General features: G+C 37.7%; 1 protein-coding gene across 2 annotated transcripts in view; it reads left to right on the plus strand.

The window, feature by feature from the left end:
* The window catches only part of LOC139447689 (uncharacterized protein CXorf58-like), an 84,699-nt gene that overhangs the window by 50,835 nt on the left and 18,799 nt on the right, over positions 1-15,065 (plus strand). For both annotated transcript variants that reach the window (XM_071229126.1, XM_071229127.1), the window contains exons 6-8: positions 13,734-13,865; positions 13,979-14,054; positions 14,636-14,789. In XM_071229126.1, coding sequence (XP_071085227.1) covers positions 13,734-13,865; positions 13,979-14,054; positions 14,636-14,789 — 362 coding nt within the window. The remainder of the gene's footprint in view (positions 1-13,733; positions 13,866-13,978; positions 14,055-14,635; positions 14,790-15,065) is intronic.

The raw sequence follows: 15,065 nt of genomic DNA on the forward strand, positions 1-15,065 counted from the left end.
CACACCACAGGTGTTAAAGTATGGGAGTTACAATCACCACAGGTGTTAAAGTATGGGAGTTACATCCTAGGGGTTAAAGTATGGTAGTTACAATCATCCTAGGGGTTAAAGTATGGGAGTTACAATCACCACAGGTGTTAAAGTATGGGAGTTACAATCACCACACCACAGGTGTTCAAGTATGGGAGTTACATCCGAGGGGTTAAAGTATGGTAGTTACAATCATCCTAGGGGTTAAAGTATGGGAGTTACAATCACCACAGGTGTTAAAGTATGGGAGTTACAATCACCACAGGTGTTAAAGTATGGGAGTTACAATCACCACACCACAGGTGTTAAAGTATGGGAGTTACAAACATCCTAGGGGTTAAAGTATGGTAGTTACAATCGTCCTAGGGGTTAAAGTATGGTAGTTACAATCATCCTAGGTGTTAAAGTATGGGAGTTACAATCACCACAGGTGTTAAAGTATGGGAGTTACAATCACCACACCACAGGTGTTAAAGTATGGGAGTTACAATCACCACAGGTGTTAAAGTATGGGAGTTACAATCATCCTAGGTGTTAAAGTATGGGAGTTACAATCACCACAGGTGTTAAAGTATGATAGTTACAATCATCCTAGGTGTTAAAGTATGGGAGTTACAATCACCACAGGTGTTAAAGTATGGGAGTCACAATCACCACAGGTGTTAAAGTATGGGAGTTACAATCACCACAGGTGTTAAAGTATGGGAGTTACAATCACCACAGGTGTTAAAGTATGGGAGTCACAATCACCACAGGTGTTAAAGTATGGGAGTTACAATCACCACAGGTGTTAAAGTATGGGAGTTACAATCACCACACCACAGGTGTTAAAGTATGGGAGTTACATCCTAGGGGTTAAAGTATGGGAGTTACAATCACCACAGGTGTTAAAGTATAGGAGTTACAATCACCACGGGTATTAAAGTATGGGAGTTACAATCATCCTAGGTATTAAAGTATAGGAGTTACAATCACCACAGGTGTTAAAGTATGGGAGTTACAATCACCACAGGTGTTAAAGTATGGGAGTTACAATCACCACAGGTGTTAAAGTATGGGAGTTACAATCACCACACCACAGGTGTTAAAGTATGGGAGTTACAATCACCACAGGTGTTAAAGTATGGGAGTTACAATCACCACACCACACGTGTTAAAGTATGGGAGTTACATCCTAGGGGTTAAAGTACGGTAGTTACAATCATCCTAGGGGTTAAAGTATGGGAGTTACAATCACCACACCACAGGTGTTAAAGTATGGGAGTTACAATCACCACAGGTGTTAAAGTATGGGAGTTACATCCTAGGGGTTAAAGTATGGTAGTTACAATCATCCTAGGGGTTAAAGTATGGGAGTTACAATCACCACAGGTGTTAAAGTATGGGAGTTACAATCACCACACCACAGGTGTTCAAGTATGGGAGTTACATCCGAGGGGTTAAAGTATGGTAGTTACAATCATCCTAGGGGTTAAAGTATGGGAGTTACAATCACCACAGGTGTTAAAGTATGGGAGTTACAATCACCACAGGTGTTAAAGTATGGGAGTTACAATCACCACACCACAGGTGTTAAAGTATGGGAGTTACAAACATCCTAGGGGTTAAAGTATGGTAGTTACAATCGTCCTAGGGGTTAAAGTATGGTAGTTACAATCATCCTAGGTGTTAAAGTATGGGAGTTACAATCACCACAGGTGTTAAAGTATGGGAGTTACAATCACCACACCACAGGTGTTAAAGTATGGGAGTTACAATCACCACAGGTGTTAAAGTATGGGAGTTACAATCATCCTAGGTGTTAAAGTATGGGAGTTACAATCACCACAGGTGTTAAAGTATGATAGTTACAATCATCCTAGGTGTTAAAGTATGGGAGTTACAATCACCACAGGTGTTAAAGTATGGGAGTCACAATCACCACAGGTGTTAAAGTATGGGAGTTACAATCACCACAGGTGTTAAAGTATGGGAGTTACAATCACCACAGGTGTTAAAGTATGGGAGTCACAATCACCACAGGTGTTAAAGTATGGGAGTTACAATCATCTGAGGGCTAAGATCGCTTTGTGGAACATGGCTCCTGAACTTTTCACTGCATGTGAATGCTTTTTGTGATAATGTTTAAAGTATTTTTTGGCTCTCGAATTAATTAAAACCGTATTTCCTGCACGCTTTTTTCGCTCTCCATAAAACACACCACAATGAGACACTCTCGGAGACACAGAAGGATTCGGTAAACCCGGTACCGATGGCAAGTTATACGCGTTACACACTTTTAATGTATACAAGCGGAAAGAAGTTGCATTCCCAGTTAATCTAGGAGATTTAAGTGATGTCGACGTTAGTAGACTCAATAAAAACACTTCATACAATCTTACTCGCAACAATGATAATAAATGGACTATGATCGAAGCAAAAATCGAATGGCTACTTAATATCGTCATTAACCAACCATATGTGATGACGGGTAAGGCACATAATTTAACTAAGATAATGAATAGTGGGATCGTACTCGGGGCTTATATCCCATCAAAACGAAAAAGTGTTTTTGTCACTCCCCTGCCAGAAAACCCAGGTCATATGAGTCGTCCGGCAGTAAAAAAATGTTAGTTTAAATTTGGTTACTGAATTCAGTGATATAAAAAGAACTTGAATGCCATACCTGATCTTTCTACGCTTATTATTGAAGTCTTGTTTGGAGATGCACCGGTAGATGCCTTCGAAATATTACCAGGTCTATCGATTAAATGGCTCAAGAAACACGAGCGTCAAAATTGCAGTATAATTCATATCGGAGCATCACCAATTGCAACCCTTGAGGGGGGCCAAATTATTAAAAGTGACTGCATTTCTCTTACTAAGATATTCATGCCGTATAATATACATTTAATAAGGTTGATGTATACTCTCAAAACATTGAAGCAAGATCAATTAAAGACTACTATATGATATAATAATATACATTATGGGTTTATATGCAGCGCTCGATGAAGCTTCTGAAAAGATGGATACTGTTGATGGATTTCGATTACATCAAATAAGCGACATAAAACATCGAATAGAGAAGGAGAGGGAGTTGAGACTTGGATTGTATAAAAAGTATCACAGAGCCGTGAATGCTCTCAACGGAGTTGACATCACGCTTGTTACAGCTAGCATGGGACTCGGTGTAGCCGGTGTTGGTTTATTATCAACTATAATCCCCACGCCTATCGTACTTGGCATGGAAATAGCCGCAGGAGTCTCTGGACTGGCAGGAATAGCGATAAAATTTATTTCTCATAAGTTGCAAAAGAAAGCATTAAAACATGATAATATTCGGATACTCGCCGAAGCAAAGTTGAACAGTATTGATGATCATATTTCAACAGCACTGGCTGATTGTAAGATATCCGAGGAGGAGTTTCGTTTAGTGTTGTCAGAACTCATCAAATACAATGCAATGAAGCAGGAGATTCGATCCAATTCTCGTAAGACCAGTGGTATTAGTGAAGATGAGAAAAAAAAGTTCATAGAACAGGGGAGGCAGCAAGCACGTCAATTATTCCGTGCCAAAACCAGAAAACTTGTTTGAGATTAAAAATAAATTGCTTCCTATCATTAGATCATACCGCATAAAAAATCATGCATTCATTTAAACGAATGCTTACATAAGTATATAATAATGGAGAATTACAAACCAACAAAGGAAGAACTCGAAAAAGCTATCGAAGCATTTATTTGCGCAGGGACAAAATTATCAAATGGAGAGAATTACCACAGGGTATACATTATATCAGTGATGTCAAACCAACCAAATACAGTCTTCAATTGCTTCTTTCCAATTACCAAGAAGAGTAAATAGCCTGGTCTCCTAGTAAAATGAATGAAGAACTTAGTAAAAATGTTGAATATCACTTTGTTAAAAATAATGGTATACGTATGAGTAAAAATAATAGAAAATATTTTCATTACAATTTAGTTAGGGCTCATCGTTTTTGTACTAAAAATTCCCTCTATGGTATCATTGATTGGCTCCAGGTAGTGGTGAGCTAGAGCCAATTTAACTTTATCTTATGACGATTGTTGAATCGAATCATCGTTTTGACGTAAAAAATTCCATCTGAAGTAGTGGTATAGGTATATAAATCTGACTCCAGTGGAAGTGGTCCAGAACCATCATTACCTATACTACTTACATAAATGTAAGGTTAGGGAAATTGGTCTGTAGGAATTTGCCTCGTCTGCCCGGCTTTGGTTTTGGGATGACTAAGGCCACTTTCCATGAAGTTGGAACCTGACCGTTTTGGTAAATGAGATTGTATAGTTTAAGAAGTGATTCCAGAATATTTGTGGGTAGTTGTTTAATTATTTGGTATGAGGTTTGGTCCAGACCAGGGGATGATCGTTTTTGCGATTGTTTAATACATGGAGTAGTCCCTCTATTGCGTATGGTTGATTTATTTCTAGGTTATTGTCTTCGTGCAATTTAGTGAATTTATTTTCATTTTTTAATTGTTTTGGAATTTCTCAGAGAAATTACTATTTGTACTACTAATGACTGAGAAGTGGTTTGCTAGGTTATTTGCTTTTTGTTTATGTTTTTTTGAGTTATTTATGTTTGGTGATTTTTTTTTGGTATAATGCCTCGGATTGCGCGTATTTTGTGCCATACTATTCTTGCATCTGTGTGACGGTTTATTTCCTTGCAGAATTTTTTCCAGTTTTTGATGTGCTATATTTAGATATGTGTGGTCTTGTTAAGCTCTGTTAAATGCGCTTTTGCGTTTTTCTTGAACCACCAAGGTACTGTGAGTTTGCCTATTTTTGGTGTTCTGAAGGGGATTTTTTTTTAAGCTGTGTTCATTATGCATTCTTTTAAGTTTTTTCGTGGTCTTTATCTCCGAGGTCCACTGGGTTAACCTGTTTGTAGACACTTGTTCCGGACCAATATTTATCCTAACTTACATGTATATGTGGTATATCATTGGTTGGGGTAAGTTGACCAATCATAACAAGGTTCGGTTGTGTGGACCAACCATTTTTAGGGATTACCATTTATGTGAATGTTGTTGTAAGGTTTTAAAACTATTTGGATGTGTATCCTTTGACACTAACTAGGTTGTGCGTGACATCTTTTGTTTTAGGTGATAAGTCCTAAATAATTAGGGCGCTGTCTAGACTCATTGAATACAGAGCTAGTCAAGTGGTGTTATTTTAGGATATTATTTTAATAGTTGGATTATATAGGGTTTAAGGTTTGTTTACACTGACACTTAGACACCACAACTTAAGTGATAGCTTACATGGCATTTAGGGCAGCATCCTAAGCCCCACACTCTTCAATATAATGATTAACGTTCTATTCGAGGGACTATCCCCCAAAGTAAACACATCAAAATTCGCGGATGATGGAGCCCTCTGGATCCGCACTAAAAGTATTAAAATGGCCCAAAACATACTACAAAAATCTCTAAATGAAATAAAAAAATGGGCTGACAAATGGGGCTTCTCCCTAAACTCAGAAAAAACCACAGGAATAGTATTTAAACACAAAAATATGCAACCCGCCTCCCTAAACCTCCAACTAAACAACAAACCAATCAAATTTCAAAAACAAACCAAATTCTTAGGATTAATCTTCGATGAACATCTCACCTGGGATGCTCACATTAAAAACCTAGGCCTATGTTTAAAATACAGTACCACAAACTTTTCAAACACGTGATCATACCCTATGATGTAATATGTAGTATTTTGTTGCCAGTCACACCGGCGAAACAGTGCCCTGTGACGCCAGGGGTCATCGAGTGATCATCTCTACACGTAATGTCATTGAATACACCCTGTGGTGTTGAGAGTTTTGAGTATTTGTTTACTAATTTTAGCCTGCGGCAGCGCATTTTAGAGCAAGCTCTAGTTTACGAAAGCACTTTTATTTTTTATATATTTTTTATTTCGTTTTTTCTCGTAATTGAAGTGGATAAAATGGTCATAAATGGGAACTAATATACATATATTATTTTTTCGGTTCATTAATTTTCATTATTATGCACAAGAATGTAGTTTATTAGGGATATTATATTGGCACTGAACACATCCAAATGTCGCCAGTGTTAGGGTAGGTTACCCCGAACTCTATCCTTAGCCCTTGGATCCCCTTTACGATAAATCACCCCTTTATGATCATTAGGGTTTGGAACCCGTTTAGTGAGATTATCCGAAGTCCAATCAAACTCTCTAATCGAAAACTTAATAAAAAACAATATTAGCCGTAGAAACCAAGCCCTAGCCCGGAAAAATCCACTACTTACTCCAATTTCCCAAAGAATAACCAATTACCTAAATAAACACAAAATAAATAATCTTAAACAAAACAATAAATCATCCAATATCTTTACTCCAAAACTTAAAATGCCAAAAATAGACACAACACTAGCTGATACACTAAATAAACAGACCGATCCTAACATCGCTAAAACCACCACACTAGCATACATACACTAAAATTGGCCAAATTGGTGTCACATATACACAGACGGATCCTCAGATCCGATCTCAAAACACACAGGTTTCGGAGTCCACATCGCACAACCAACCAAAATCAATCTTACCAACTCCCAAACAACAAATGCATATTCACGGCCGAACTCATGGGCATGGCCTCAGCACTACACTATCAGCAATCTAAAAAACACCAAAAAATCCTCATCCTAACCGACTCCCTCAGTGGACTACAAGCCCACAAAAATAAGACACTAAAAACCGCCCAAAGCTAATAAATCAAATACTCAAAAGCTCAAACAACTTAACTAAGGCAGGTAAACAAATAGAGTTCATTTGGATCCCTGCCCACATAGGAATCTTTGGAAAAAAAAACGCAGATAAGGCAGTAAAATTATCCATTAAACACCCAGAAATAAGCTTAAACTTACCCAGCTCAAAATCAGAAATCAAAAGTGTCACTAAACAAAAAATCAACAAAAAATCAACAAAAAATGGCAAAATATATACCAAAACTCAAATAGCCAAATCAGGAAAGTACTCAAAGAAACCCTAACTAAACCGAAAATACTACACCCATCCCAAAAAATCGACAGAATAATTACTAAACTACAAACAGGCCACACCAAACTAAATAATCACCGTTAAATAGCTAAACTACACACAACAGGAAACTGCCCACATTGCAAACAACAAGAAACACCAGAACACGTACTCATTCACTGCACACACTACCAAACACACCGAACAACACTACAGACCACCCTAAATCTTAAAACCACACTTACACTAGAATCAATCCTAAATCCACAAAATAAATAAGAAAAATTCAAAGCCTTGGGCATATACCACATCTAAACCCCAAATAAAATATTAAAACCAAAACTACCTAATCTAACAACCACCCAACACACACAGCTCCCTAAGTTCGTCCTCCATCCCTTCTTGGCATTCATTCCAAATCTCAAAATTACTATATAAGCAACCCCTAAAGCCCCCTTCCTGGGTTGCACAAACTCACTTTTCCCCTTTTCGGAAACACATTAAATGTGCGACATACGCTTGCAGTCGGAAAGCGCCCGTTAAATCTCCAATATACGTAAGTGGCATTTAGATTAAACATTGTTTCAATATAGATAACTATTGAATGTTTTGGTTCATGTGGCAATGGATTTATGGTTTTATAACTAGGTTGTAATGTCCGGCAAATACTTTTAAGAAAATATCCGGTTGGCAAATTTTGAAATGTCTGGAACAACCTTGTCAGATACCACAGCTGTGTTTAGTGACTCTGGAATCACTTGTGATTGAGGACGTCCCTTTCGGTATCAGGAGGGATGCATCTGTTGGTTTTTGCCATAGTAACTGGTGCTTCCTCAAATGGATCAGGCAGCAATCTGTTGATTTGCACATCACCATTTTCAGGAGCACAAATGAGATGACCTACGTGTACATGGCTTGGATAACCGTTGATATCTACAATGTAGCTCACTAGTCTTAACCTATTCATGACAGTTCCAAAATCCCATTTGTCTGGTCCCCTGAATCGTCTCACAGCAACACTTTTCGAACAGATTTTGAAGTTGTCTATTTGCATTAGTAACATTCTCCCATAAACCTAAAGTTGGCGTGATCAAGTCTAAGCCTGTGGGTAGTCTACCTGTAGCAGTATGTGGCGTCGTTCAAACAATAAAGAAAGTTTGAAAGTTGCCATTGAGGAACAGTTTCATTTCATGTTTTCAAATGATATTCTAAGATCTGCACTAAGCATTCAGCTGCATCATTTGTTTGAGGATGATATGGCAGAATCTGTTTGTGCACAACACCAATCTTTATAAGAAAGTTTTTCATTTCCTCAGAAACAAACTGTGGCCCGTTGTCAGATGCCATGTCATGAGGGATTCTATGTGCTGCAAACATGTGTCAAACAACATCAGTCGTCTTTGACGTTGTCATTGAGTTCATAAGGTACACCTCAGGCCATTTTGAGTATGCATCCATCATTACAAAGTAGTTGCACCCATTGTATTATGCAAAGTCCATATACACCTGTTTCCATGCCGTTGATAGAAAAATGTCCCTTCATGTTGTGGTGCACCGTTTGGCATATTTCTCATCGTAATACTGCTTAAGCATGATTTCACCATACTTTCAATCTCACTGTCTAAAGATGGCCACCACAGATAGCTTCGAGACACTATCCCCAAGTGATCTGTGTGTATATCATTCAACATCCGTTGGGGTAGCATTAGAGGTATTATCTCTTGTAGTCCCTCAGTAAAATTCCTTTGCTCTACTGATATCGCATTCCTCCTCAGAATGGAAGGTTTCATTTCGGATGATTAAACTGCTGTCGCCCATCCATTTAATGTATAATCAAGAATCCTTGAGAGTGTTGGATCCTTCCATATTGCATTTCAGAGGCAAGACACCTCACTTTCCACAGATTCGTCAACATTTGTCCCTCATTACCTTGACACCATACTCTTTTAACCTTGTGAGAGTCAAGTCCAGTAACTTAAAATGCTCCTTAGAAGTTTTACATCCAATTTCAATATCATCCTGGAATGTTACTGACTTTTCAATCCCATAAAGTATTGATTCTATCCCTGATTTGAAATTGCCGGACAACTGGCAGTTCCAGAAGGTAATCTGTTGTATGGACTATGTCCCGTGTGAGTGTTCACCACCAGCAGTTTGCCTATCTCTTCACTGATCTTCAGTTGATTGGAAGCTTTGGACAAATTGGTCTTTGAATTTTTTTCTTCCAGCAAATGAGGCAAATAGATTTTGTGGTTTTGGTCACGGATATTTTTCCACTTCAGTGCACTGGTTTAACGTGACTGAAGTCGCCGCAAATTCTGACATCTCCTGATAATTTGGAAATAACCAGTATAAGTATAGGTATAGCCGACTCACTTGTTTTCCCTTGGAAATTACACCGTCTGCTTCTTATTTGGCAAATTAATCTTCAAATTTTGCTTGGAGAGAACATTAAGTTGAAGAACATTTCTTTCATTTACATTCTGATTGCAAATGTCCAACTATTCCACAAGAATCACAAATAAAAGTCTTGTATCGGTACATTTCTGGTTCGTGTTTCGTGTATCCACATCTCCAACACTTGTCTGTCAGCACCTTTGAACCTCTCGGCTTAGCTGTTGTTGCCCTGCCCCTCTTCAGTGATTGGCTCTTCGCTTGTCAGTCACCTTGTTCACTGATGTCACGTGGGTTGCTAAGTCCAGTTTTCAAATTGTGGGATTCTCAGTTAGCAATTTCCAATTCTGATTGTAGAAACGAAAATGTTCAGAAATCTTAATTTTTGTTGGTGCAAAATGTAACAATAACACTCATACAATTACTTGAATGTCTTTGTGTCCTGTTTGCCGGAGCCACTAACAATGTTTATGTATATCTTGATGTCGCAGGCACTATTTTCATAGTGTTCTATTTGACCAAAAGCAGCCATTTCATGTTCTTCAATCCTGTATTTGTGGCCAAATTGTTGTGTATTTGTTGTAAATAACCAAGGATAAATGGTTCAAACAGATTACTTTATCTGTAACATTGTAAATCTAACATGCGTAATGGAGGTTTTTTTTACATGTGGACTTAGACATGCTCAGTAGCGCAATAACTTCATGAGGTCTATCATACTAATTCCAAGCATCTAATTAGGAGAAACGTGTTAAATGTTAAATTTAGAGCTACTATATCTCTAATTTCAAAACACTGCACCAGGTAGGTATATCTCCATTCTACCATGACAACTGTATTAACAATTTTAGTTAGAACTCATTTATGGCTTTGTGTCAGTACAAGATGTGACCTCGCATTCCAATCATGATTTCGCCCGTCAAGGGGTGACTGGTTGTTAAACTGTCAATAACTAACAAACACCAGGTTCAGAAATAACAATGAATGTTTTGTTTATTCACTGTATTCGTCACTCAGGAATAACTGATAATTTCAAAGATCTTCGTTTACATTGTGAGTTTCCAACGTAGACCCTTTGCCCACCCGAGTAATGAACCCGACCTTGACCTATTCTCGGAAGTAAGTGTTTACCATTACTGTGCAACTGGAAATTTCTAAAGATACATCCGAAGCACGCTTGACAGTTTGTGCCAGATTAACTTGATTGTATGACTGAGAACTTACAGTAGTGGAAACATGATTCCTGGCACCTTCCAAAATGGATAAGTATAGAAGCACTTTTGATTTGACGAGGAGTTGGTGTTGTATGAATTTGTAGACTCTTGATTTTTGTGCCCAGTCAACTTTATGATTTCACTTGCATCTACGCCTGTGTCTGACAAAAGGGTCACTTGGTGGCTCTTACACAGTGATTGGTGTAAATTTTGCTCAACTGCGATTCAGTGGATATGGTTTTCATCATTTGTGAAAGTGTGTTGTGACCTGGTGGTTTCAAAGTGTACCAAATGGAATCGGACTCACTGGCATGTTTGCGAAGCTGTTGAAAGAAAGCAAGATTTTTTTTATATCATTTCTAATGATATTTCCGAAAGGATGCAACATGGCATGAGGTTGTACCGGTGGCATGCATGGTTTCGCCGGTCCCTTATCCTGTGAGCCCCCTGGATGATTTTTATTAGCTTCTTGAGTGTTTCATTGTGATGTAATCTACCCTGACATCGTCTGTTTCAATGGTAAACGAAGTCAGAGATGATTCTCTCAGATTTTCGCAACCTCGGTGACCAAACCCTAAAGTAATGTCAAACCAAACATTACGCTGAAGATTGACTTGTGAATCTACAGACTGACATTCCCTAATTTGACATATCCCCACAAGAAATGGCCTTATGTTGGGATGCGTTGTCAAGACCAAGTTGTTTTACTTTTCTCAGCATGCTGAGAAACATATTGTTGGCTGTATGCAAGACTTGGTCTTGCAATATGTTAATATACTGCTGATATGGTAGAGCGCAAATGTGACAATGTATCTCCGCACTCAGACCAACAAAGGATGATTTTGAATAAAACTGGCCATCTGCAGTACGGACTTCCGCATAAAAGTGCCTTAGGCCTGCATTCACCTGGAAGTGATTTAAAGTCACTGGATTTTTCCATTTCCACTCAGCCATTCTGAATGGGAAGGAATTAATACATATCAGGCAGAAGTTGTGATAATAATTTAGGCCTGACGGTTAATTTTGCAGATAAATAATTATATAGAGAGCTATTCATTTTATTGACTTTTCTATGAATAGGCCTAGAGTTACCTATTTTTATTGACTTGTTGATTTATTATTGATATAATTAGGTCTATAGATAGTAGCTATACGTCATATACTTGTAATATATTTCCTCAAGTGTTTTCTTTTACTCCCTTCCAGGACAATTGAATCCAGGCTCTCGTCATTTGCTACAAAGCTGCTTGCCATTGATGACATTGACGTTTCAATCCCCTCATTGGCATCTGTTGGAAATATTTTTTAACTAATTATTATTTGTGAACAAATTAATGTACGCAGAAGATTAATGTAGTTCAAGCAATGTAATTAACAATGGGGTCATGACTGAATAAGTCTTTCTATATAAAATTATTTTTTGGAGAAAAACATCCTGTATGGCCTAAGTCACTAGTATTAAATTAACTTAAAAGCTGTTATAATTATCATATACTACTGCTGATTTCAAAACATTACATTTTTCTCCTAAATAGGCATATATGGTTTGAATTATTACCCAAAGTGTCAATGTTTATGTGGACTGAAGGCTTTTCTACGATGTTCGATGTTGATGTTGCCCTATCCTCCGTTAACAGGTTATGGTCAGTGGTCATATCCTCAACGAAATCTGACGAAAAATTCATTTAAATATGTAATTTATTTTACAAGCAATAGCTTCATCTATTTTTGCCATTATCTGGAATTAACATAACAATGTATTTTTTGCTGAAATTTTAGGAAAGCAGACGATCTTTAAATTTAGCCTAGTTCAACTGAATATTTTTTTCTCTGCTTGTAGAGTAATTTGTTTACATAATCACCTGATTCAGTGATTTGCGCAAGTAAAGAGTTGAGCTCATCATCACTAAATCCTTCTTCAAAAACAGATGTAAATTTCCGACAGCAAAATCGCCGTAATCCATTGTTGTGTCGTTAGTTTGTTTGCTGTGCATTGTTGGTGGGAAATTAAAAAAGTGCTTACCGTAAAATATGTATTATTGCTCACCTGAAATCAGAGACCTGTATTTTGTGACTTTATACTTCTGATTGACTTTAATTAACTAATCAGAATCAAGTATTTACTCAAGTCATGGTAGAATAATACAAACTGTCAAACTACTGTTGCACATCTGTCAAACTACTGTTGCACATCTGTCAAACTACTGTTGCACATCTGTCAAACTACTGTTGCATACCTGTCAAACTACTGTTGCACATCTGTCAAACTACTATTGCACATCTGTCAAACTACTGTTGCACATCTGTCAAACTACTGTTGCACATCTGTCAAACTACTGTTGCACATCTGTCAAACTACTGTTGCATACCTGTCAAACTACTGTTGCACATCTGTCAAACTACTATTGCACATCTGTCAAACTACTGTTGCACATCTGTCAAACTACTGTTGCATACCTGTCAAACTACTGTTGCACATCTGTCAAACTACTGTTGCACATCTGTCAAACTACTGTTGCATACCTGTCAAACTACTATTGCACATCTGTCAAACTACTGTTGCACATCTGTCAAACTACTGTTGCATACCTGTCAAACTACTGTTGCACATCTGTCAAACTACTCTTGAACATCTGTCAAACTACTATTGCACATCTGTCAAACTACTGTTGCACATCTGTCAAACTACTGTTGCACACCTGTCAAACTACTGTTGCACATCTGTCAAACTACTCTTGAACATCTGTCAACCAGCTGATGAACAACTGCCAAACTGTCGAACTGCTGTTCTGTTTCACAATGAATCACTGTCGAATGAATGTCCAAGTTGTTCAACAAGAACTTTTCTTAAGTAGTGAAGTTACTTGTGCTACTCGGATGAAAATCTGAATTCTGGAATAAATCTGAAAAAAATATGTTTATAAGGATTGATGTGATCAAAGAACAAAGAAGTATGAAACTCTCAAGTGATTCTCTCATATTTTAGGCAGTAGATTTTGGTTTCCATTAACATTTGCTTGTGTGGGGAAAAGCAACAATGTACACTGTTTTAATGTGTATTTGCAGGCAGCAGAGGACTCACTTCGACTGATGGGTAATCGTCTGTTTTATGAACAGATGCTACAGGATTCAATTTTTCAACAACAGTACAATATTTCAGATGAGGTGGATGTTACCACACTCAAAGATTATATGCAGGTGAGTAAATTTTTATTCACTGTCACCAAATGATTTAGCTTTATTTTTTTAAGATAGATTGAGACATGATGTGATGCTTGCAGAATGCCACTGCTTTTATGTCTGTGTTACAGTACTTGGCTAACGTGGATGAGACACCTGCATATATGGGAGGGAAAGAAAATTACTGGCGGAAGCTCACATTGGATGGTATGTATAACTATAATGCTTTAGCCATAGAGCAGGGCAGCAGCGAGTACTGGAGACATAACAATCATCGCAATACAACTGACCAACTTATCGTCAGAACTGATTGGGAAATTTATAATACAAAGGGAGACAACTGCTGGTGGTTTCAAAATTGACCAACAGGCAAACAACATCTTGCTCAGCCTGAACCTGGATACTATTAGCTTCACGACAGCTTCAGTAGTACCTGGACAACAGAGCGCCCATAGATGGAAACTTTATATATTGCTTTTTTAAATAGCAAAATACATGGAAACAGGTTAGAATAGAAAAGTGATCCTTGACATTTTGTTTAGAGAGCTATCTCTAGCAGACAGATCTTTATATGGCCTATGCGGAAAGAGGATGCTTGCCTGTTAATTTTGGGTATTAGCAGTTTACCTCATAAGCTATAAATAAATCTAAAGCACTTCAGTGAATTACTTAAAAAACAGTTGAAGACAAAGCTCCTGAATAGTAATGAGATGTAAAATATAAGCAATGTTCAGCAAGCACATTGGTTTGGCTATTAGTTATTTTTGTCATTGTGATTGTATTAACAGTGTTACCTCGCCACACTATCTTCTATGATGTCATAGAATATGCATACAACAATAAGATGACCCCCAGACTTCAAGAAGAGCTGCCCCTCCTTGTGTCCCGTCCTGTTACTCAGGAGATTCAGGTGGAGCAGCTACGCAGCATTGGACTCATGAGGTCAGTAGCTTCACCCTCACTCTCGCACCTTGCTGTACATTTCTCAACCGGTATTATAATGTGTAATAGGCCACTTGAGTTAAAAACAATGAGACATTGCCACATACTTTAAAAGTATTTTTTGTTTGGGAGAAGACTGTCCATGGCATTTAAGTCAAACATTTTTAAAAGTTTGCTTTTTTTACTTATTCAATCTCATTGTTTGCATGAAATAAGTTTCTTAAAGGGTTTGATGAAAGAGAATGACTAGACAAATGTATTGTCCCTTAAACGAAG

This window comes from Haliotis cracherodii, unplaced genomic scaffold (genome assembly GCF_022045235.1).
Source record: "Haliotis cracherodii isolate W230 unplaced genomic scaffold, xgHalCrac1.p SCAF_7, whole genome shotgun sequence".
Taxonomy (NCBI): Eukaryota; Metazoa; Mollusca; class Gastropoda; order Lepetellida; family Haliotidae; genus Haliotis; species Haliotis cracherodii.